Here is a 22535-nt window from a genome sequence, read left to right on the forward strand (position 1 = left end):
AAATCATTCTCCAACAGACTCTATATCTACCTTTTTATTTTTACCTACCCTACCTTCCGCTCTCTACATTTAGGGTGGAAGAATCAACTCCCTATCTTTTATATCGGTCCCATGCCCGTCTTCCTGTGCCAGTACACCTGCCAGCCGTCCCGCGCCGTGGAGAGAAGCGCAGATCGATCTTGGACTGGGGAAAGCGGTTGTGGGTCATCAAGGGGGCGCATAGGGCTTGGTCAGGCCAGATCCGCCTGGTACATAGAGGGTGACGGTGGCTGTTTTGGTCGATGGGCTCCGGCGTGGCGCGACGGTGCAGCAGAGCAACGCAGCTGTGCGCCGGCGCGGTGGCGGTGTCAATCAAGTGACGACAACACGATGCCGCTTTGGGGTAGCACGCAGAGGGGGCGATGCAGCTTTAGGCAGGGGTAGCGTGGCTTCAGGCCACACGGAGAAGGATGACGAGGTCAGCATATGGATCGACAAAGACAAGGGCTTTGAGCCGTGTTCTTTCTATTCTGTGATGCGATGGCCTTCGTGACTCGCCTGTATCCGAACTTTATGCAGGTTGTTGTCACCGTCGAGCCACAGAGCAGATCAGTCGGCTATTATAGTTGTCTGAGAAACTGAAGCCATAAAGTGAGAAACTAAAACGGAGGAGGAAGAAGATGAATATGTACTATAGCACATGGGTCACATTGGCTAGTTGTAACCTAGGTGTAAAAGTAAATACCAACATGTTAGAGTATATTGAGCAATAAAGAGAAAGTAGACAATAATAAAATTTAAGTTGAAAAATATAATTTCGTATATAAGATTATAAGAGGTGAGTTTTAAGAGTCTACTGTAAACCGAAAATTCCCATCCGCAGCAGGTGTTACTGTAAACGCCTAGCCCTCATCTTCCCCCGTCCCGTTCGAATCCTCTCCTCTGCGATACACGGAGCGCGCCGCCCCGGGGCCCTTCTTCTGGATACCGTCCGGCCGCCGCCCCTCGCCATCCTCATCGCCGTTTTCCTCGTCACCCTCCCGCCTCCATCATCCTCGTCGGCCGATTACCCTGTACGTCAAGAAGCTGCAATCTCGTATGTGTTAGGGAAGACTGCCGTGAAATTCGTTTTGTCTACCAGATTGAAACTCCGTTCTCCCAGACGGCAACCTAGTGGAAGGTGAAATCGACGCGGATTCGCGGCAAGAGCCGCGTGGGCCTTCTATTTTCTACACCGATCCGGAGAAGGTTTCGGCTTCGATTCGAGTTCGGGTGACTGCCCGATATATTCCCTCGTGCTCGCGAGTCGCGTCTGCCCCGGTGCGATTTGCAGTAGAAGTCGCCGTTCTTTGTTGCCGTCTAGTATGATTGGCCGTCTTTCTTGTTCACAGGCTTTAGATGTAAAAATAGCCTCATCTAGGTGTTAGATTTTGGGTTTATTTCTTGGTTTGCTGAGATCAAGTGAAGAACTTGGATGTTAGTTCCTGTCCTACTTGTTTGTTCTAATCTTATTGAATGGTTTGTACGCTTCTATGATATTTTAAAGAAATAATAAAAAAGGAAAGAAGAAATTTATTAGAGAAACTGAGAAAAGATAGAATTTTGAGTTGTAAAAGATAAAGAAGTGAGGAAAATTGCAATTTTCTGAGCTATCTAATAAGGGAGCGGAGTTTTGCTGAAAGGCAGAGCGTCCATGCAGAAGAGCAATAGTAACAATGGTTACCTTGGTGTCACTGAGCCCATCTCATTGAGCGGGCCGACAGAGATGGACATTGTCCGCACAAAGGAGGTTGAAAAGGTGAGAGTTTGAGCGCACTGATGTCTGGTTCCATCAACTGTGCATCATGTTTAATGATCTGTGCTTTTGGTTTTGATCAGTGTCTTGCTGATGCGGGCCTGTATGAAAGCCAAGAGGAAGCTGTCCTACGAGAAGAGGTTTTAGGAAAGCTGGACCAGGTTGAGCATTTATTCTTGCCTTGTTCTCTTTGAGAAAACTTTCTGTTGGAGGTGCGTAGAAGTTAGCAATGATTTACTGTTTTTCTTGCAGATTGTGAAGGCTTGGATTAAAAAGGCCACTAGATCTGGTGGTTATGGCGAGCAATTTGTGCAAGAAGCAAATGCAAAGATCTTTACTTTTGGCTCATACAGACTAGGGGTACTCCACATCCACTATTTCTTGTACAGTTTCATTAGCCTGTAAAGAATTTGTTTAATAGCTTTAGAAAAAGATTCTGTAGTGTTAATTTTCAGATGTCAAAGCCAATAATTTATGAACCAATACTAACATGCTTTGATGCTGTGTACTAATGTATTACTATTGTTTTGGTCTGTTGGCTCTAGTTTTCATATAACACGATGGAAGTGCATAAGTCTGTAAATGCTCTGTTATCAATTGTTTCTTTCTTGAGTAGATGATGGAATTGCATAAGCCTTTAAATGTGGCTCTTCAATGGATATTATCTTTTACTGCATTTATGCTCTGCATATATCTGAAGGTTTCAATTAGCTGTACTTGCCATTCCTTGTGTGCATTCAGTTTTACTGTTTCCTTATCCATTCTACTCTTGACATGTCTCCCAGGTGCATGGTCCTGGTGCTGATATCGATACACTATGTGTTGGACCAAAGCATGCAACTCGAAATGTATGGGTATCTCCTGTTGAATTTTCATGATTGCATCGTTTGTTTTGTCAATTGTCTATCTGTTTTCCCAGGTACATGGTCCTGGTGTCGATATTGATACTATCAGTTTTTTGTTTCAGGAATACTTTTTCCAGGTGCTCCATGATATGCTATCTGAGATGCCAGAGGTTTCAGAGTTACATCCGGTGCCAGATGCTCATGTGCCTGTTATGAAATTCAAACTTTGTAGGGTTTCTATTGACCTTCTATATGCTAACCTCACGCATGTGGTGATTCCTGAGGTAACTTCATTTTACCTGTTCCTCTAATTGCATGCTATATTAACATTTCTTACGCAGATATCATTAGTCTTTGTATCTTACCGTGAAGGATGATTAAAATTCTGCAAGATTTAGTTTTCATACCTTTTTTATTGGCTATTGGATAATTCTTTTATATGCATTCCTAATAGTGCTACATATTTCCGTTGCAGGACTTGGATCTTTCACAAGACTCTATATTGTACAACGTTGATGAACAAACTGTCCGCAGTTTAAATGGATGTCGGGTTACTGATCAAATTTTACGATTGGTTCCAAATATTCCGGTTTGTACCTTTTGAAGTTTCTATATTTTGAAAAAAACGATGCTTAATATTCTTCTAGTGGATATGACACGAGGATCATTATCCAGTTACTAAATTGTCAGCAACACATTTTGTTTTGCCAAATCCAGAATTTCCGTACAACCTTGAGATTCATGAGGTTTTGGGCAAAGTGCCGTGGAGTCTACTCAAATGTATGCTTTCTTTTACGTTTTCTTTATGCGATATTATGTTCCATGCTATGCATATACATGTATGCATTTCTGTAGCATGAAATGTCCCCAAGATATATTTTAAATGTTATCCGTGTGTAATGCTTTTCCAGGTTATAGGATTTCTTGGTGGTATAAACTGGGCACTTCTAGTTGCTCGTATATGTCAATTGTACCCAAATGCAGGACCAAGCATGTTGATACCTCGGTTTTTCAAACTCTACAGCCAGTGGAAGTGGCCCAGTCCTGTTATGCTTTGCCACATTGTAGAGGGATCCCTTGGCCTTCCTGTGTGGGATCCCAGGAGAAATTTTAGAGACAGGGGTCATCACATGCCTATAATTACACCTGCTTACCCCTGTATGAATTCTAGCTACAATGTATCTATCAGTACTAGGCATGTGATGGTCCAAGAATTTACACGAGCATATGAGATCTGTCAGGTACACTTCATCTCAACCAGCAGTTCTTTCCATTAGTAGACTGCAGCTGGTGGTGAAGAATACATAATTTAAGACCCATAAGTGAGATTTTTCTGTCTGATCTTTAATTGCATTAGAATCAGTATATTGATAGGATATTCATCTTTAGTTTGTATTTCTGAAGTGCAAACGGATAACTCTTTAGGAAACATTGCTTTTTGTATATGATGAAGCATTTGAAACACCTGTTATAGAACCCCAGTACTAGCTTAGTGGTGATCTAATGATAACTATTGTAAAACCACTTTATCTTCCTCAATGTACAGAGTGCTTGTATAACAGAAATGAAAGTACAATGTATGTAAAGTTCTTGAATCTTGATATGATGTGACTTGTTATCATGTGTATGCACATAGTAGTGCTTTGGAGGCAGCTATAACTCCAGCGTCAATATCATTCACTGCAATCTGTATAGAACATTGTAATTTTTTTAGTCTTGTCATCATTTTTTTAGGGAAATACAGTAGGGGCTTTCCCTACTGTGGTATTTGATATTTATAAATAAAGAAAGCAGTAGCAATTACATCAGGGAAGAAGCCCCTACTGTGAGTCTTGTCATCATTTTTAGCATCCAAGTGCACGCAACTTGCTTCTTTGCAATATTTAATGGATGTTCTTTAATCTTTTCCTTGTAATCAACTGCATTTTTTATTTACTATTCGTGCTATTTCCACAGAATCTCAATAGGCAAAAATATAGTTGTCCAACTCTTTCAATACATGTTATGTCAATACAATTTCTGTATATGTTATGGCAAAAATACAGTGCATTTAGAGTTTGCACTTATTGTCAATTCAATGGCTTGCTGTAGGCAATAGATGACAGCAAAGCAGGCTGGGATGCTTTATTCGAGCTGTATCCATTTTTTGAATCTTATAGGAATTATCTGAAGGTTGAGGTTACAGCAAGAAATGAAGATGACCTCAGGAATTGGAAGGGCTGGGTAGAATCAAGGCTTCGTACCCTTGTGTTGAAGGTGATGGATATATGCCTTCATTCTTTGAGAAATTGGGTCCTGTTCTAATGCTCATGTTTTGTCCTTATCCAGATTGAGCGGTATACACGTGAGATGCTTCTCTCACATCCTAATCCTAGAGATTTTGTGGACAGCTCTAGGCCAATGCATTGTTTCTACTTTATGGGTCTCTGGAGAAAACAAATCACCCAAGCTCAAGAAGCCGAGCAATTTGACATCAGAGCAATTGTGAATGACTTCAAGAGCTCTATTCACGCTTATCAATATTGGAAAGAAGGAATGGCAATTGAAGTTTCACATTTAAGAAGAAAAGATATTCCGATGTTTGTTTTCCCCTGTGGTGTGCGTCCTTCTCGTCCTTCTAGAACAGTTGGCAAGGAGGCTCGTACAGTTTCAAGAAATAATGTTTCAGCTGATGCTCAAACAGGATATCTCTCAAGTGATGCTCAGCGTGCTCCAAGCAGTGAGATGAAGCAACTCGCTTCAGATCCTTCTACCGTCTATCATTCTCTGGGAAGAACTATTGTCTCTAGTTTACCCAGTGAAAAAACTGTCCATGATTTCAATGGTTACGCCAATATCGCTACAGAATCTGGTGAGGGTGAACATCTGGGGAACTATAAAGATAATACATTGGTTCCTCAGAACCATGTTTCTCTTTATGGTGTCAAGACACCTCAGACTATGGTGCCTAACTCAACCAATGTTTTTCATAGTCCAACAAATGGGTTGGACTCTAGTTTAGATAACTCCTGTGAAGAACCTGCAGCAATTGCTTTAAACAAACATACCAATTTCACTTCAGCTGTACTAGCAGTTCCTGATGAACTCGGTGAGCTGGTATCTCATCAAGTGAAGGTAGATCTACAAGGTCTCAATCCTGTGGCTCAAAGATTTTCAATGGATGGTGCTGCTGGAAGTACTGCGGTGCACATAGGAACTGTGGATACCCATGGGAGTAATAATCTAAAGCGTAAAGCTAATGAAGAGTTTGAGGTCTCTCTTCTCCCTTATCTGAATGCATTTTACTTCTGTAGGATCCTGTTTTATATTTGCCTTCACTCAGCTGACTGAGTGGCCTTTTATTAAATGTTTCTTACCCTTGGTTTTATTAGTTACTCTGATTTTGCTCCTTCGCATGATTGGACAAATTATGAAAGCCTTTATGCTTTGTTTTTGCCTTTATTGCGTAGATTAGATTCCAAATGTAGAACCGAGGTCTAGTTTCAGCTAGGTTATACATTTCATTCATTTGACTCTTCCAGTTTTGCAGCTTAGTGCAGTATTCTTAGTGAAAATTACAAATACTATTTTTTATATTTTATCTTACATTAATTATACACTGTCATTTTGACATCTGTCATATTTAAGTGAACGATAATAAACCATTATGAATATGTCGTCAAAACATATATTTATAATAACAGTTATCAAGGAAAGTAAAGCAACACCTTCATTAGTAAGACTGCTGGTATATCTTCTCGTTTAATTGCGACGTTCAATATTTTAAATTATGTGAAGTTATAGTTTTCTAGAAGAGTTAATGATGGTTCCTGGAATTTCAGTAAGGAGCAGAATTTAGAAACTGCTTGATTTTATTATAAAGATAGAGAATTAGAAATCTTAGAGATTTTTTTTTATTGATTTGCTCATGAAACATATGTGTACCATAAACTGTTGGAAGTTTAAATGTATCTGTAGCTTTAAAGATTATTATTTCTCTGTGATGAATGATTGTCTAGTTGAGATGCGTTGCAATGTATGTCACATATGCCACATGTGCACCTGGCTAGTAAAATTCAAAATAGGGATTCCATTTTGAAACTTCTGTTTCTTGGTCTTATCTAGAAGGAACAGCCATGCCAGTCCTTTTCTGAATTTGAATTTTTCCTAGATTTGAGTTAGGAATTCACAGGCAGCGATTGGTCTGAATATTATGCTGTGGAAGTGGAACTCATTTTATGAAACCTTTGTCATAAGATGTGGAACCACCATCATTTGGATGTTGCTAAGTTTTCCTTGTTTAGAATAACCTGAGGACAGGAAGTGGATGCAGCAATTTAACCATGGTCTCTTGTAGTCCTGTGCACTTTTCATTGAGTTTTGCTCTGTTTTGGGAAATTTGTGTTTTTTCCCTCCAAATGCTATGTTGCATCAATTGTCGTATCAGATTATTTGAATGAACTTATTTAATACAAGTAAAAGAAAGGTTTTTTTACTTATCCATCAATTGTAGTATCAGATTGTATTTTTTACAGTTTTTTAAATAAAAATATGTATATTGCAATTGCTTTGACCGTTCCATTACATTAAATTTGTCATGTGTAACTTCTATGATTGTTAGCCATGTTTGGACAATGGTGCTAATTTTGTTCTTTTTCTGGGGGAACAGCCGCTTGAGCTTGCTGCCCCATTAGTTCGTGCCCCTGCACCAACATCGACTACTCAGAGGAAGCCCCTTAGGTACTTATTGTACTGTCTAAATCCATTTGCATGTTTAAGATATAGTGTCATAAATTTTTTTGGCATGAACATCACTTCTGGTTCAGTTCCTACTGACCGAATGATACTGTTCTGAGAAAATTTTCATTTTTTTCGAAGGCTTAGATTGTCGACTGTGGCGGTACCAAAGCATCCTGAAGGAACTTAATGAATCCAATTGCCTCGAGCTTAGTGTAAAAGTTGGCGGAAAAGGCACTGGAATGTCAGCCAGAGCCATGTAAACTAAATTTACCAAAGTTAATGTGAAATTCAAAGCTTGTCGAACTTGTCCTGCTTTGCCTTTTGCTTTCTTTCTATTTTCAAGGTTGTCCTCGGCGGATGGATCTTTACTTCTTTAGGGCCCTTACGAGTGATGACTAAGTGTACTTGTCACTAACAAATTACGCGCAACGTCTGGCAACAGATCTGGAAGATGAAAAATTGAGCCTTGTCAATGCTCGCTGTCATGTTGGAATCATCCTTGCTCCCTCAGCGATGCTTGATGTGACGGAGATTGAGGGATGGAACCTGTGGCGACGGATAAACAGCGGAACACTCCGTCGGAGCAAAGATGGTCAGGTCGACACCTAGCTCGCCGGTAGTTGCTGTTGGTATAGATGGTTAGGAAATTAGACATTAGTAGAAGTACCAGATTAATTTACTAAGATGATGTATATAATCATATATGATATTAGAGATATGATATTTATTAATAAGGTTTAGTAAATCTACATCATAAGACATGACTATAAACTTTTCTTAACTAGCAACATTGGCTGCTTCCTAAGGCTCCGATAAAACCACTACTCCCCTACAAACTTGTCGTTATGTCATTATGCTTATAAACAGCAATCCTCTCTTATATTTATGAGATGTCTGGTTACAATAATTCTACTAGGATTTCACCTAGCATCCTACTAGGATTCTGTTATATACCGCTAATACAATTTCTAGTCATATATGTAACCAATTCTATACAATTATGTGATATATATCTAACAAACTTTATCTTAGTGAATAATTTGCTAACTTAAAGCCGTCATACGTGAACCTCTCTATACACCGAACTTAAGTTATCGCCTTTGCCGCTCAATGAGAGCTGTCCGATGAGCTTTACTCAGACTCACCACCTTCTAGAGACATTAGTATCCTTGTAACTTTAGACTCCATCATGACTCCACCTTTCTCTTCTATTAATATAACCTCTTTGAGCGAAATCAAGTTCCTCTTTAGCCTTGACAAAAGCCTGACTTCCTAAAGCACACAACTCCATTATAGATCTTAATTTTGATAGTATCTTACTCTATCAGTACGGTAGCCCGTATCGTCATATAAGTAGATATAATTAGAATCATCAAACTTCATAAAGAAAAACCGCTCGCTGTTAGTTGTCATACGATGCTAACTAAATCTAACATCCACGCTCTCAATTAACTATTTCTTAACACTGAGAATTTCACTGTTGCTTTTTGAGTCATACATAGAAATTGTCACAATAGCATTGCTCTATGATTCTCCGACATTTGACACCGTAGCCTCCTGTAGTTCCAAACCAATCAGATTACTCTAATTGCAAGTAGAGAGCTTCTCTACTTTCAATTCAGCTCTTGTTGCATCTTCACACCCATCGATCTACACTTCATAAACCCATGCGCACAACTTGAATCAATCTACGTCCTTACTGATTTGGAAGTACGTAAGCCCTCTCCAATGCAAACCTGCATCCTGAGCTCACGCCACGTGTTACCACACCGTAGAGAATAACCGTCACTAGCACTCATGCTCCTGTGTCGTTGTTGCTAGTTTCTTCATCTCTACTACCTGTGGCATGACTAACATGTTGCCGCCCGCCTGTTCGTCTTACACCACGATATATTCACGTTCCAAGTGAGCTGTCTGCCAGTCTTCCTTTGACTATCTACCATGTGTCCGCAAACTGTCCGGCCAATATTGTCGAACTCTTATTTTGTCATGTGCACCACCATCAAATATCATCGACAGTCCATCCTCATCACTGAGTATCACAACATCAGTTTGAGATCTGTCCAATCGGTCGACTGTCTTTTCTCCTTTTACCTGTTATAATATTCATTAGCGTCTGTAACCTCCTATCATACTCTAGCACTGCACATCTTATATAGTCTGCACGATACACTTATCACTCATACACCAAACCATCTACCGTTTGACCGAAAATTTAATCTCACCTCGCTAAATACCAGACTATTCGTCTTTGATGCGAATTGTGTGCTGGATTCATCGCTGAACCCGCCTGTCGTCGCCTCACGCCCGAAGCCCCTGGGCTCATCCTGCCGGCCCGCAGCGCCGCCACAGCGATCTGCATGCACCAATTGCAGCTCCGCTGATTGTCAGACAACCCGTCCGCGGAGCCTCTGCGCAGCACGTCCTGCCCACCAGCCAAGCCGATTGCATGACCAGCCCACAAGCCACAGCTGAAAGCCAGCACGTGCTCCCACCGTGACGTGCCCCAGAAACGCCACAGCTCCCAGCCGTCCGGCCCCACATGGCCCCGCGCAGCCGGGCAAATTTGGGATTTTAGACAACAGACACCGCCGTATTTGAGAAAATAGACAACATGTTGGCGTATTTACAAATTTAGCATCCGTATTCGGAACCTCAAACGCCGAAAACTGACTTTCGGTAACTCAGAATCCGAAAACAGCCCAGTCCCACAATTTTCGGCAACTCAGTTACCGAATACGGCACTGTTCACCGTATTCGGCAACTCAGTTGCCGAAAACACTGTAAACAGTGCCGTATTCGGCAACTGAGTTACCGAATACGGCCTCTGCATGCATGCTCCGGCGCCCGGAAGCTACAGTAAAAAGCTAGCAAGCAAAAGTGTATAAAAGTGCATGTTTTTTATTTAATTCACGATTTTTTTTGAAAATACAAAAATAGTCCAAAAATTCTAAATGTTTTCATGATCAAACTAGAGATCACCAGCAACCCATTTTAATTAGTTTGGCCCAAAAAGCCTGAGCCAATATTTAATTAGAATTCTCCAAATAAATCAACTTTTATAAATTCTAGCAATATTTAATGCCTCAAATAATTTCTAAAAATCTAGAAAAATTCACTAATATTGTTATAATGTGATATATTAATTTATAAAAATATTTCCATCCCTATGTTATTTGGTGAAAAAGTGAGTTCCTTTGTAATGCTTCATTTATATGCATTTTTATCATTTCATGTGATATTCTCTTTTTAATTCAATTTGAATAAAAATAATGCAAAAAAAAATGCATATAAATAGAGCATTACAAAGGCTTTAATATTAATCTGAGAACCAAAGTTTTGTGCATGTTTGAATTTTTTATTCAAATTGAATTAAAAAGATTAATTTAGCATGAAATGATAAAAAATATATATAAATGGAGCATTACAAAGGCTTAATATTAATATGAGAACCAAAATTTTGTGCATGTTGCATTATTTTTATTCAAATTGATTTAAAAAGAGAATATCACATGAAATGATAAAAATGCATATAAACGAAGTATTACAAAGGAACTCATTTTTTCACCAAATAACATAGGGATGGAAATATTTTTATAAATTAGTATATCACATTATAACAATATTAGTGAATTTTTCTAGATTTTTAGAAATTATTGAGGCATTAAATATTGCTAGAATTTATAAAAGTTGACTTATTTGGAGAATTCTAATTAAATATTGGCTCAGGCTTTTTGGACCAAACTAATTAAAATGGGTTGCTGGTGATCTCTAGTTTGATCATGAAAACATTTAGAATTTTTGGACTATTTTTGTATTTTCAAAAAAAATCGTGAATTAAATAAAAAACATGCACTTTTATACACTTTTGCTTGCTAGCTTTTTACTGTAGCTTTCGGCGCGGCGCATGCATGCAGAGGCCGTATTCGGTAACTCAGTTGCCGAATACGGCACTGTTTACAGTGTTTTCGGCAACTGAGTTGCCGAATACGGTGAACAGTGCCGTATTCGGTAACTGAGTTGCCGAAAATTGTGGGATCAGGCTGTTTTCGGATTCTGAGTTACCGAAAGTCAGTTTTCGGCGTTTGAGGTTCCGAATACGGATGCTAAATTTATAAATATGCCAATATATTATCTATTTTCTCAAATACGACGGTGTCTGTTTTCTAAAATCCCAAATTTGCCGCGCAGCCGCCTTGCCCGCTCGTCCTCTGCGCGCCCGAGGCCTGCTGAGCCGAGCTCACCCGCCAGCCCATGCTGAGCCTCTGCGTCAGTCTTGCACGCCCACGTGGCTATCTGACATGTGTAGCCCGCGCCTGGCTCGATCCGCTTCTGCCCCAGATCACGTCACGCGCCCACCCACGTGCTCGACTATATAAGAGTCACATCTGCCGCGTTCGCGCACACCTGCAGAGTCACGACCGAAACTCCGGGCAGTCACCTACCTGCGCCCACCGAACTGAACAGCTTTCACGTGTGCCTCCCTCGACTTCCCGGACGGACTCACCACCACCGCCGAGATCAAGCGCGACCACGCCACCATCCGCCGCACAACCGTGACTCCTCGATGACATTCGCGCCGTAGTCTATGACGACATCCAGCTGGAAGTCCTACGCCACCGACGCTTAGATCGACCCATTGCAGTCGTACGCGTACTTCTTATGTGCACCAGCATCGCTATGCTTTATCTTGCATCTTATCCACTCTCACCCGTTCGTGTATTGCATAACGTTTTGTAGATATATAATTCTCGCGTTTCTATATGATTTTCTATTTATCACATCTAGATCTAATTTAATTATAGCTCTAGTACCACTTGTTAGGGAATTAACTATTAGCAGAAGTAACGGATTGATCTATCGAGATGATGTACATGATTACAGAAAATACTAAAGATACGATATTTATTAACGAGATTTAGCCGAAGCATACATCCCTAGCGTATGACTATGGACACTTCTCCCCAACTAGCAACATCAGCCGTTTCTTGAGGCTCTAGCAGAACCGCTACCCCCTACGAACATGTCGCTAAGCCATCATGATTACAATCAATGATCCTCCTATTATATTTATGAGGAGATCTGGTTATAGTAATCTTACTAGAATTCTAACTAAAGTCCTATTAGGATTATGTTATATATACCACTAATATAAGTCCAAATTCTATACGTAATGAATTTTGTATAATTATTCGACACATATCAACAAAGATTTGACCTAGCGACCCACTGTTACCGAGAGTGAGAGCCAAAAACAAAAGGCATCACGCCTGCAATGCTGCTGGAAACAACAATAGGAAGAAAGCTAGGCATCACGCCCAAGGTTTACAAATCCATTTAGCGAACGAAAATTGAGACCTAGCGGTTATCGAAAAACTACGGTTATCACGATAACCGCTCAAAATTCGGTAAAAATTCGTACAAATTCAATTGGGTAAATTTGCAAATCGGTACCAAAACCTGGCCGAATTGGACCATCGGTTACCGAGTGAATTGGACCGGTAATCGAGTGGTTTTTGCGATTTATCGATCGATTTTGATGATAACCAAACTGGTCAAAATTCAAACGTCAAATCGAATTTTTGCGGTTACCAAACACATTATTTAAATTCTATGAAGTTCAAGGAAAATTAAAAATCATTAAAAATAACAAAAAAAAGTTAGAAAAAATAGAAACAAATATGACATGAGATTTACTATGTTTTGTTTAATCATACTATCTACACCTTGCATATATCATATATAGGGGGGAAAATTATAAAAAATGAGAAAAAATTTTGGTACGACCTTTGCTATACGACCTTTGCTATATTTTGGACATTTCTAAGGAAACAAATAGATACTAATAGCAATACGAGAATGATCATGTAATTATTTCATCAAATATATGCATACATTACGTAAATAGCACTCAAATTAATAAATTTGTCAAATTGTACATACAAAGTCAAAAATACAATCACATGCCATCCATGAATACTTACCAAAGTGATAGTTGATACTTAAAATATAGTTTGTATAGTATCCACACCTCATGCAACCCATGAGATAGAAAAAATTAGTACAATACCATGGTATGTAGATAAAGTAGTTACAGAAAGTAAATTTTTATCACCTTTAGTACCACCAGCTTCTAATAGGGGGATTAAATTCGGCTGCATTGTACTCCTCGGTGGATATGAGCATTATCCATCGTGTAGATAGCAACTCTGCCTTAAACTCTACCCAATTTTGTCCTATCCATGCATAAGTTGTTGACCATTGTCCTTGCAATATGGCATAAAACTTAGGGTCTTGTCACTCGTAGACCCACTGAATAAGAGACTTTGATTGAGCATCGGGGGCAGGATAGTCATACAGATATAATCTAGAACTACTCTCCATACTATAGTTGCTGGAATAGCTCGCACTATCTTGTGGTCCATTATGATCACCCTGTATGATATGCCTTTGTGAGGATGGAGCACCGTGGTCCTTGTCCTATGTGATATGTGTAAACTGACTCTCACCAGTGAATTGCATGAGAGCAACAACAGAGGATAAGCATGGAGGAGCACCACCTCCATGACCATCATCGTTACTGCTATTTGTCTTTGAGATGCTGTCATTAGACTCTTGGTAAGTTGGTCTCTTTGAGGCACTATCCCTGCTTTCATCGCTTTGCATTTGTCTTTTACCCTTACCCTTAATCTTCTTGCTCTTCTTTGGATGTACAAATTGCTTCTTCCTCTTTCCTGTGTGTGTCACCTACCACTTTAACAGCCCATTGTCATAGTGTACATTGCAAATAATGTGGGTTCACTATGTCTGTCACCATGTGAGTTGGTAGGAGTATGTTACTATCTGTGTCCTCCTCATCAAGCTCTGGGGCAGCATTTGATCTACCAGTCTCCATCCAGTCTTGGAGCGGATTGTTCTCCTCATTCAATGTGAGCTCCATAAGCCGCTAAAATGGATCATCATCAACAGTCGACCTCATACCTGCATCCAAATTATTCTGTATTCTCAGGTTGTAGTTTAAATATACCAACTTATGAAGCTTCTTGTAGCTTAACCGGTTGCGAACTTTCGTGTGGATAAATACAAATGTACTCTAGTTCCTATCACCATATTTCTGTGTTTCTTTCACTATAGCCACAAAAAATGAGTTGTCCTCCCTTTTACTAGGAATACCTAAAGTATGAAAAAATTTGGACCATGCCAAACCAATAGCTGCCTTTGTATTCTTTCCCTTCGCACTCCATGACTCAGTATCAATCCTCTAATGTACAGGGGCTTTTGCTACATCAACATTGTAATCCCTGATACTTGGTGGTGGCTCCTGTTTGAAGATGCCCTCTTAAGCATCCTCTTTAACACATTGCCTCTTCTGGCACTTCCACTATCACCTCCATACTCGTATGACTCACCTGCACTTCCCCTGAACTCTTCCTCCTCCCTAGACTAAGCCATGGGACGCTACAGCTGTTTCTCTTCCGTCTCCTCATTATCGCTTGTCAAATCTACCTGAACTCTTGCTCACTCTTGCCTCCGAAGCCTCTCCTCAGTCATTCCCTTCCTCTTATCTCTTGCACTATCCAGCTCATGCCTAAAGTAATCACGCACATCTGGAGGCATCCTATCACAATGTATAACATTCGATCCATACCCTGCCAAATATTCTTTCAACTGTGTGGCACCACCGTCTTTCTTTTCCTTATTGCAGTAATTGCACCTAAACCCTGGGGCCAAATTAGTCCCATGCTGCCACACCACATCTCTATCCGCCATCGATTACCGCACAACAACATATATCATCCTATTAGCACTCCACAAATTCCAACAACGAGTAAACATTGAGCCAAACTAAGTACTAGGTGCTAACCAACGCTATCGGACACTAACCAACCCTAACAACCTAAAAACGAACCCTAACCGATACTAACCACTTTGAACTAACCCTAACTAAGCATAACACATACCAACCGAGCGCACATCGTTTAAAACCGACTACATCCAACCAATAACCTAGCAAATCGCACAATAAATCAACTGCATCAACGCCAAACGGCACTGGCGAGCTCCTACTAGTGGTAACTGACCTATTTAAGCAAGAAATCGCTCGAATTTAGCGACTTACCGCCCGCACAGCCTCGGTTACCGTTGTGATGCGCTCGGTCACCAGACGCACGAACTTCCCCATGATACGCCCGGTTACTGCTCCAATGCGCTCGGCTACCACCTTCTCTCGATTGATTTCTAACCTTTCTCCTCCGGATTGCCTCGGCTATGCAGCGGATTTGGCGAAGCTCACGACAGAGGCGATATTTTGCTGTGGCCGAAGCGATAAACACAAGTTTTTTTACTGTGGCCGAAGGGGATAAGCAGGAAGTCTTATCCCATTGAGTTGGGCCGAAATGAGCCGTTTGCACTGTACATTCAGTCCGTTTCGGTCTTTTTATTTTTTTGACCTTTTCCAATGTTACAATACTTGACCACATATTTCTTGATGCAAACGTTAATTTTTTTAAAATTTTTCACATATAGTCTTAGAATCGCCTCTAGTTTTTATGGATTTTTTTTTCAAATCTGATTTGAATTTTTTGAATTTAAATTCGATAACCGTTCACATTTCGAAATTGGTTCGGAGCGATAAGGTCGGTTACCGTGAATTTTGAGCGGTAACTGTCAAATTTTAAATCCCTGATCACGCCTACGAGCACGATGGAATCAACAAAAGGAAGAAAATATAGTATGACATCGAAGATAACTGAACCTGTTGGGTTGTGTCAAATAGGTCATCCATCTCACAGAACACAGATTTAGCTCACTAATCACATTTAGGTGGTACACACGGATTCCACGGATTTGACAGCTAAATCTGAACTTTACCATAACTATTTGGCACAGCTAACAAGTTTAATTACTTCTTGTATATTTTATTCAATAGAAAATTAAAGAAACTAGCTTGTACACTAAGTGGCACTGGTGGGGTGATTGCCTACCCATTTTCTCTTCCACGTTACCTTTTCTTCTACTCTTCTCATATATAATTAAAATCCTTAAATCTTGAATAATTTACTTACTTTTATTATCTATTCTCGTCCTCCAACCTCCCCATCCTGTTACATACTATGAAATAAGGACTCATTTTACTAATAAAAATAAATAAAGAAATTACGTATTTGTTGGGCGACGCTTCCATGACGTATCCATATATCCATACCTTGAGTTTTGTGCTTGATGTTATCGGGTCTAATGTTTATGTTTTTGTTGCATCACATATGCAATAAGCTATTTCCACTAGAACAAAATCGTGATTCGCGGGTGTTACAACTCCAAAAAATTGGATAAATCAAGGTTGCCAAATTTAGCAAAAAATAGTATATTGTAAATCTACTCCAATTAAAAGGAATATCGACCCCTATATTCAGAATGGCTAGAGAATTGGTGGGGAAACTCAACTTTCAAATCTCAGGCGGGGAAACTCGACTTCCAAATGTTTCCCGTGTTTCAATGCGGCTTCTTCTTCGGTGTTCTTGTTCCATAAACCACTACCGAAAAATGGATTTTCCTTTTCGGTGGGTTGCTTTTGTGAGAGGTATACCAATCCCTGTAGAAACAGATAAGCACACCCCTCGTCAAATCCGCTACTTAGACTTAGAGAGCTTCTAGGTGAGCTTCTTTCGTTGGATTCCTTGTAGTTGTCGATGAGCTCTCCTCACAGATCAGTAGCCTCCAAATGATTTGAGTTGCTCCTCAAACCCTTAAAGATGTTTATGAAGGTGCGACTCATGAAACACGTTGTTAACTCTAGCGAACATCTGGTAGGCAACTTTTCCTCTTGGTTCTGATGTCTTGGACAATCCCGCGTACTTGGTCTTTGCTTTTCCTTCTTCTGGAATCGCTTGACACCCTTCAGCGAGTGATTTGGAGACACATAGTCACCACAACTCCAAAAATCAACTCTCTGTTACAACTCCCAAAGCTGTCTCAACCAACTCTTTTGCCTCTTCCAACACATATGTTCGCATTTGCCTTTGTCGGGCCTAATTCCAGTACAGCGAGATGCTGCACTTTTCCCGGTACAAATGCATCAAATGGCGCCATCCACAAACAGACTTGATGTTTTATGAGAAATGGAAAATCACTTATCTCAACTGCCTCCTATGGGTAATTGTGCATGCTCTCAATATGTCTTGCAGTATCTAGTTTGTCCATTCTAGTATGATGGCGCTACCTCCAAAGCCTAACCATGGTCAAGAGCCGAGGGGTCTCATAATGCCTCCTCCGGCCCAGCCATCGGCTTCACCTCCAGCAAACGCCGCAGAGCTCCGATGGCACTAACTCCGGAGTCTGATCGCAGCTAAGGGCCGAGGGGGTCACAGATCACCTCCTCCGGCCCAACCATCGGTTTCACCTCTGGTAAAACTGACGTGGGGCTCCAAATGGCTCTGCCTCCAGAACCCGTCTGCTAAGCTCCAGGTGAATCTCCTTGAGTCGGACATCTACAACAAATTTGGAGAAGAGTCTGAACCGACGTCGGATAGAAGAAAGGGTATATCATGCTAACAACACACAAAGACATGTTTGCCCACATATTCCGAGAATCACCATACACTTCGATCCAAGAGAAAACACTAAGCGGTTCCAAGTATTTAGTTATATTACTCAAAACTTGCACATCCAAAGAACACTTACAAAGAGGAACACCAATATACAGGAAACAAATCTTGAGAGAACAAACCAGAGGGAGAAAGAGTACAAGGTGACAAAAGAAAACTCCGGAGCTCTAACAGCAGCAACGCATGAAGCGGTGTATGCACTTCATCTGAGACCTACCGATGTGGAGGCTAATGCAGTAGCTAGCCCCCAAGCTGTCGGAAGACCGGACGAGGACGATGAGACCTCCTTCACAACCCTCTTTACCTCCTCCTTGGCCACTTTTTCCGTCCGGTCCACCTCTTTCTTTGCTTCTGCCTTCTCCTCCTCATCGACTGATACGCCTGGAGTGCCCGATCTTTCGGTGAGAGGATAAATATCGATTGAGTGGTGGTGACTCTCGCGATCCAACTACGAACGAATAGGTCGTGGGCGCCTTAGCAATCGCAAAACCAACTCCAAATGGTTATTGACCTTGCTGGAATAGCGAGATCAACCTGAACACGAGGTTCAATTCCTGCAAGCAATCGAAGAACAAGATGTAGGCAAACTGAAATCACTCGAATATGGGGTTCTCAATTGCTGTCTTACAGGTGGTCGCTGGACACAACTGAAGATCAATGTTTGCACAATGGCTAAACTTAAACAAAAGAAAACCCACCTCATAAGGGAGGCTTGACCTGAACTAAATAGGAGGAGGGGGAGGAGATTTCGGCCAGCAGCAAAGGCAGGGAGAAATCTCCTTCTAACATTTCCTAAACTGCCTAAAACATGACTTTATTACATGGGCCCAGCCCAAAGGATTGGTGGCGCAGCACTCCTTTATTTGTTGCCATGTTCTGGACCTTCATTCCTTAGGAGAATCACGTAGTTCAGTTCACGTGCACGAGCTCGAGTCATCGGTCCTTGTATCATTTCTGGAGTTGTGGAAACAACATGTGATGTGGCTGGAACTAAAGAGGTGATGTCCTCATCATCCTCCCCTTCTTGAATCGAAGTCGTCCTCGACGGAAGCTGCTCTTCCTCACCTTCATATGGCTTCAAATCTGCAACATTGAAACTAGAAGAAACACCATAGTCTACAGGAAGGTCAAATTTATATGCATTGTCATTTATTTTCTCAAGTATCTTGAATGGCCCATCAGCACGCGGCATCAATTTGGACTTGCGCAAAGCAGGGAAACGATCCTTCCTCAAGTGTAACCAAACCAAGTCACCAGGTTGAAAGGTAACATGTTGTCGTCCTTTACTACCTGCAATTTTGTTCTTTGCATTCATACATTCAATATTCTCCTTGGTTTGCTCATGTATTTTCAATATCAGATCTGCACGTTGGTTAGCATCAAAATTCATGTCCTCGGAGGACGAAACAGAGATCAAATCAATTGGTGCACGAGGAATAAAACCATAGACAATTTGGAAAGGGCACATCTTTGTGGAGGAATGGACAGAACGATTGTAAGCAAACTCAATATGAGGCAAACATTCCTCCCACATTTTTAGATTCTTCTTTAGAGTAGCCCTAAGCATGGTAGACAAAGTTCGATTAACAACCTCAGTTTGACCATCGGTTTGGGGATGACATGTAGTGCTGAACAGCAATTTAGTCCCCAATTTGTTCCACAAAGTTCTCCAAAAATGACTAAGAAATTTTGTATCACGATATGAAACTATTGTATTGGGCATACCATGCAAGCGAACAATTTCACGAAAGAATAAATCAGCAATGTGAGTAGCATCATCGCTCTTGTGACATGGTATGAAGTGAGCCATTTTAGAAAATCTGTCAACAATGACAAAGATGCTGTCCCTTCCCTTCTTGGTTCGAGGTAATCCTAAGACAAAGTCCATCGAAATATCCTCCCAAGGAATAGAAGGAACAGGGAGAGGCATGTACAAACCATGGGGATTGAGTCGTGACTTAGCTCGTTGACATGTCGAGCAGCGAGCAACAAACTTCTCCACATCACGTCGCATCTTTGGCCAAAAGAAATGATCAGCAAGAATGTCCTCGGTCTTCTTGACACCGAAATGTCCCATGAGTCCACCTCCATGCGCTTCCTGTAACAACAAAAGACGAACAGAACTTGCTGGAATGCACAGCTTGTTAGCACGAAACAAAAATCCATCGTCCATGAAGAACTTGCCACACGGTCTCCCATTCTTGCAATTCAGTAACACGTCATTGAAATCAGGATCGAGTGCATACTGCTCCTTCAGAGTTTCTAGCCCAAAAATCTTAAAATCAAGCTGAGAGAGCATGGTGTATCGGCGAGACAGCGCATCAGCAATCACATTTTCTTTCCCTTTCTTGTGTTTGATGACATAGGGAAAAGACTCAATAAATTCTACCCATTTAGCATGCCGACGATTCAGATTTGATTGGTTTCGAATATGCTTCAAAGATTCATGATCAGAATGAATAATGAATTCTCTAGGCCACAAATAATGCTGCCAAGTCGCAAGCGTTCGAACTAACGCAAGTAGCTCTTTATCATAAGTGGAATAGTTCAAACTAGGGCCACTTAATTTCTCACTGAAATAAGCAACTGGTTTGCCCTCTTGCAGCAACACACCTCCTAGCCCAATTCCACTAGCATCACATTCTAGCTCAAACATCTTAGTGAAATCAGGAAGCTGAAGCAAAGGTGCATGGGTTAACTTATCTTTCAAAGTCAGGAAGGCCTCGTCTTGTGCTGGACCCCAAGAGAATGGAACACCTTTCTTCGTGAGTTCGTTCAGTGGGGCGGCGATGGTGCTGAAATCACGAACGAATCTGTGATAGAATCCAGCAAGTCCGAGGAAACTCTGAATCTGCGTCACCGTGGAAGGAGTTGGCCAGCTCTGGATTGCTTCGATCTTGGCGCTGTCCACTTTGATACCCTGTGCTGTAACAACATAGCCAAGAAAAGATACACGGGCTGTGCAAAAGCTGCACTTATCCAAGTTCCCAAAAAAACATGCACTTCGCAAAGCATCGAAAACAGCACGTAAATGATCAATATGTTCCTCCAAAGAGTTGCTGTAAATCAGTATATCATCAAAATAGACAACCACAAATTTGCCTATGAAAGCACGCAAAAATTCGTTCATTAGTCTCACGAAAGTGCTGGGTGCATTAGTTAATCCAAAAGGCATGACTAACCACTCATATAAACCGAACTTAGTTTTGAAAGCTGTTTTCCATTCATCCCCTAATTTCATGCGAATCTGATGGTACCCACTACGCAAATCAACCTTAGAGAACACAATAGCGCCACTTAGTTTATCAAGCATATCATCTAACCTAGGGATAGGGTGACGATATCGTATTGTGATATTATTAATGGCGCGACAATCAACACACATACACTAGGAGCCATCTTTCTTGGGCACTAACAGGACAAGAACAGCACATGGGCTAAGAGATTCACGGATGTACCCCTTATCAAGTAATTCTTGTACCTGGCGCTGAATTTCTTTTGTCTCGTCAGGATTGGTGCGATATGGCGCACGGTTGGGCAATGAAGCTCCCGGAATAAGGTCAATATGATGTTCAATGCCACGGAGAGGTGGGAGACCTGCAGGTAAATCCTTCGGAAAAACATCGGAGTATTCCTGCAAAAGATTAGTGACAGCAGGAGGCACAAAAGATGGTGCCTCGTCAATCAAAAACAGCACCTGTGTGCATATGAGAGCATAGCAAGTAGAGGCACTAGCGTCCCACTCATCGAAATCAGCTTGAGTAGCAAGCAAAACAGGACCATTCAGTTTTATTTCTTGTTCCACAATCTGATTCTCACTTTGTTTACGCTCTCTACTCGCGCTAGCAAGTTCATCTCGCACAATTTGTTCAGGGGTTATTGGATGCAAAACAATTTTCTTTCCCTTAAAGAGGAGTGAGTACTAGTTAGTGCGACCATTATTCACACAATCTGTATCATATTGCCAAGGTCTACCTAGCAACAAGGAGCATGCTTGCATAGGAACAACATCACAATCAACATAATCATGATACGAACCCATAGCAAAGTGGATCCTTACTGAACGTGTTACCTTCATCTTACCACCTTGGTTGAGCCATTGGATGTGGTAGGGGTGGGGATGTGGTCGAGTTGAGAGAGCAAGTTTTTCCACCAGATCTGTGCTTGCCAAGTTGTTGCAGCTTCCGCCATCGATGATGATTCGAACTGATCGCTCTTGAACAACGCCTTTGGTGTGAAACAAAGTATGGCGCTGGTTTTGTTCTTGTGGTGCAAGTTGAGTACTAAGTACACGCTGCACTACCAGGCTCAAATACTTGTCGGCATCATCAGCAGCAACATGTTCTTCATGAGCAAATGTATCTTCGTGTCCTGCAACGTCAGTGGCAAGCATGGCATATGTGGCATCATCCAAATCACTAGCTGAAGAATGCTCACCATCCTCACGTATGACCAGCACACGCTTGTTTGGATAGTCACGGATGACGTGTCCATAGCCCTTGCAGCGGTGGCATTGTATCTCCTTAGTGCGTCCGGTAGAAGCAACCGAAGCACTTGGTGTTGAACTGTTGTGTGCAGCTTTGGTTTGTACAT

General features: G+C 41.2%; 1 protein-coding gene across 2 annotated transcripts; it reads left to right on the forward strand.

The window, feature by feature from the left end:
• The first annotated feature begins 842 nt into the window (after positions 1 to 842).
• LOC133926714 (nuclear poly(A) polymerase 1-like) lies at positions 843 to 7643 on the forward strand. Of its 2 annotated transcripts, none has more exons than XM_062372750.1 (13): positions 843 to 1052; positions 1121 to 1777; positions 1858 to 1935; positions 2027 to 2134; positions 2560 to 2622; positions 2742 to 2903; positions 3095 to 3208; positions 3337 to 3399; positions 3531 to 3860; positions 4711 to 4875; positions 4948 to 5871; positions 7268 to 7338; positions 7477 to 7643. In XM_062372750.1, the coding sequence occupies exons 2-13, from the start codon at positions 1673 to 1675 to the stop codon at positions 7523 to 7525; spliced, it is 2232 nt and encodes a 743-aa protein (XP_062228734.1). In that variant the 5' UTR covers positions 843 to 1052; positions 1121 to 1672; the 3' UTR covers positions 7526 to 7643. The 2 variants fall into 2 exon arrangements, with proteins under 2 accessions (XP_062228734.1, XP_062228735.1); XM_062372751.1 differs by having other exon boundaries at positions 1641 to 1777.
• The last annotated feature ends 14892 nt before the right edge of the window (positions 7644 to 22535 follow it).

The sequence above is a fragment of the Phragmites australis genome, chromosome 8 (assembly GCF_958298935.1).
Source record: "Phragmites australis chromosome 8, lpPhrAust1.1, whole genome shotgun sequence".
NCBI lineage: Eukaryota > Viridiplantae > Streptophyta > Magnoliopsida > Poales > Poaceae > Phragmites > Phragmites australis.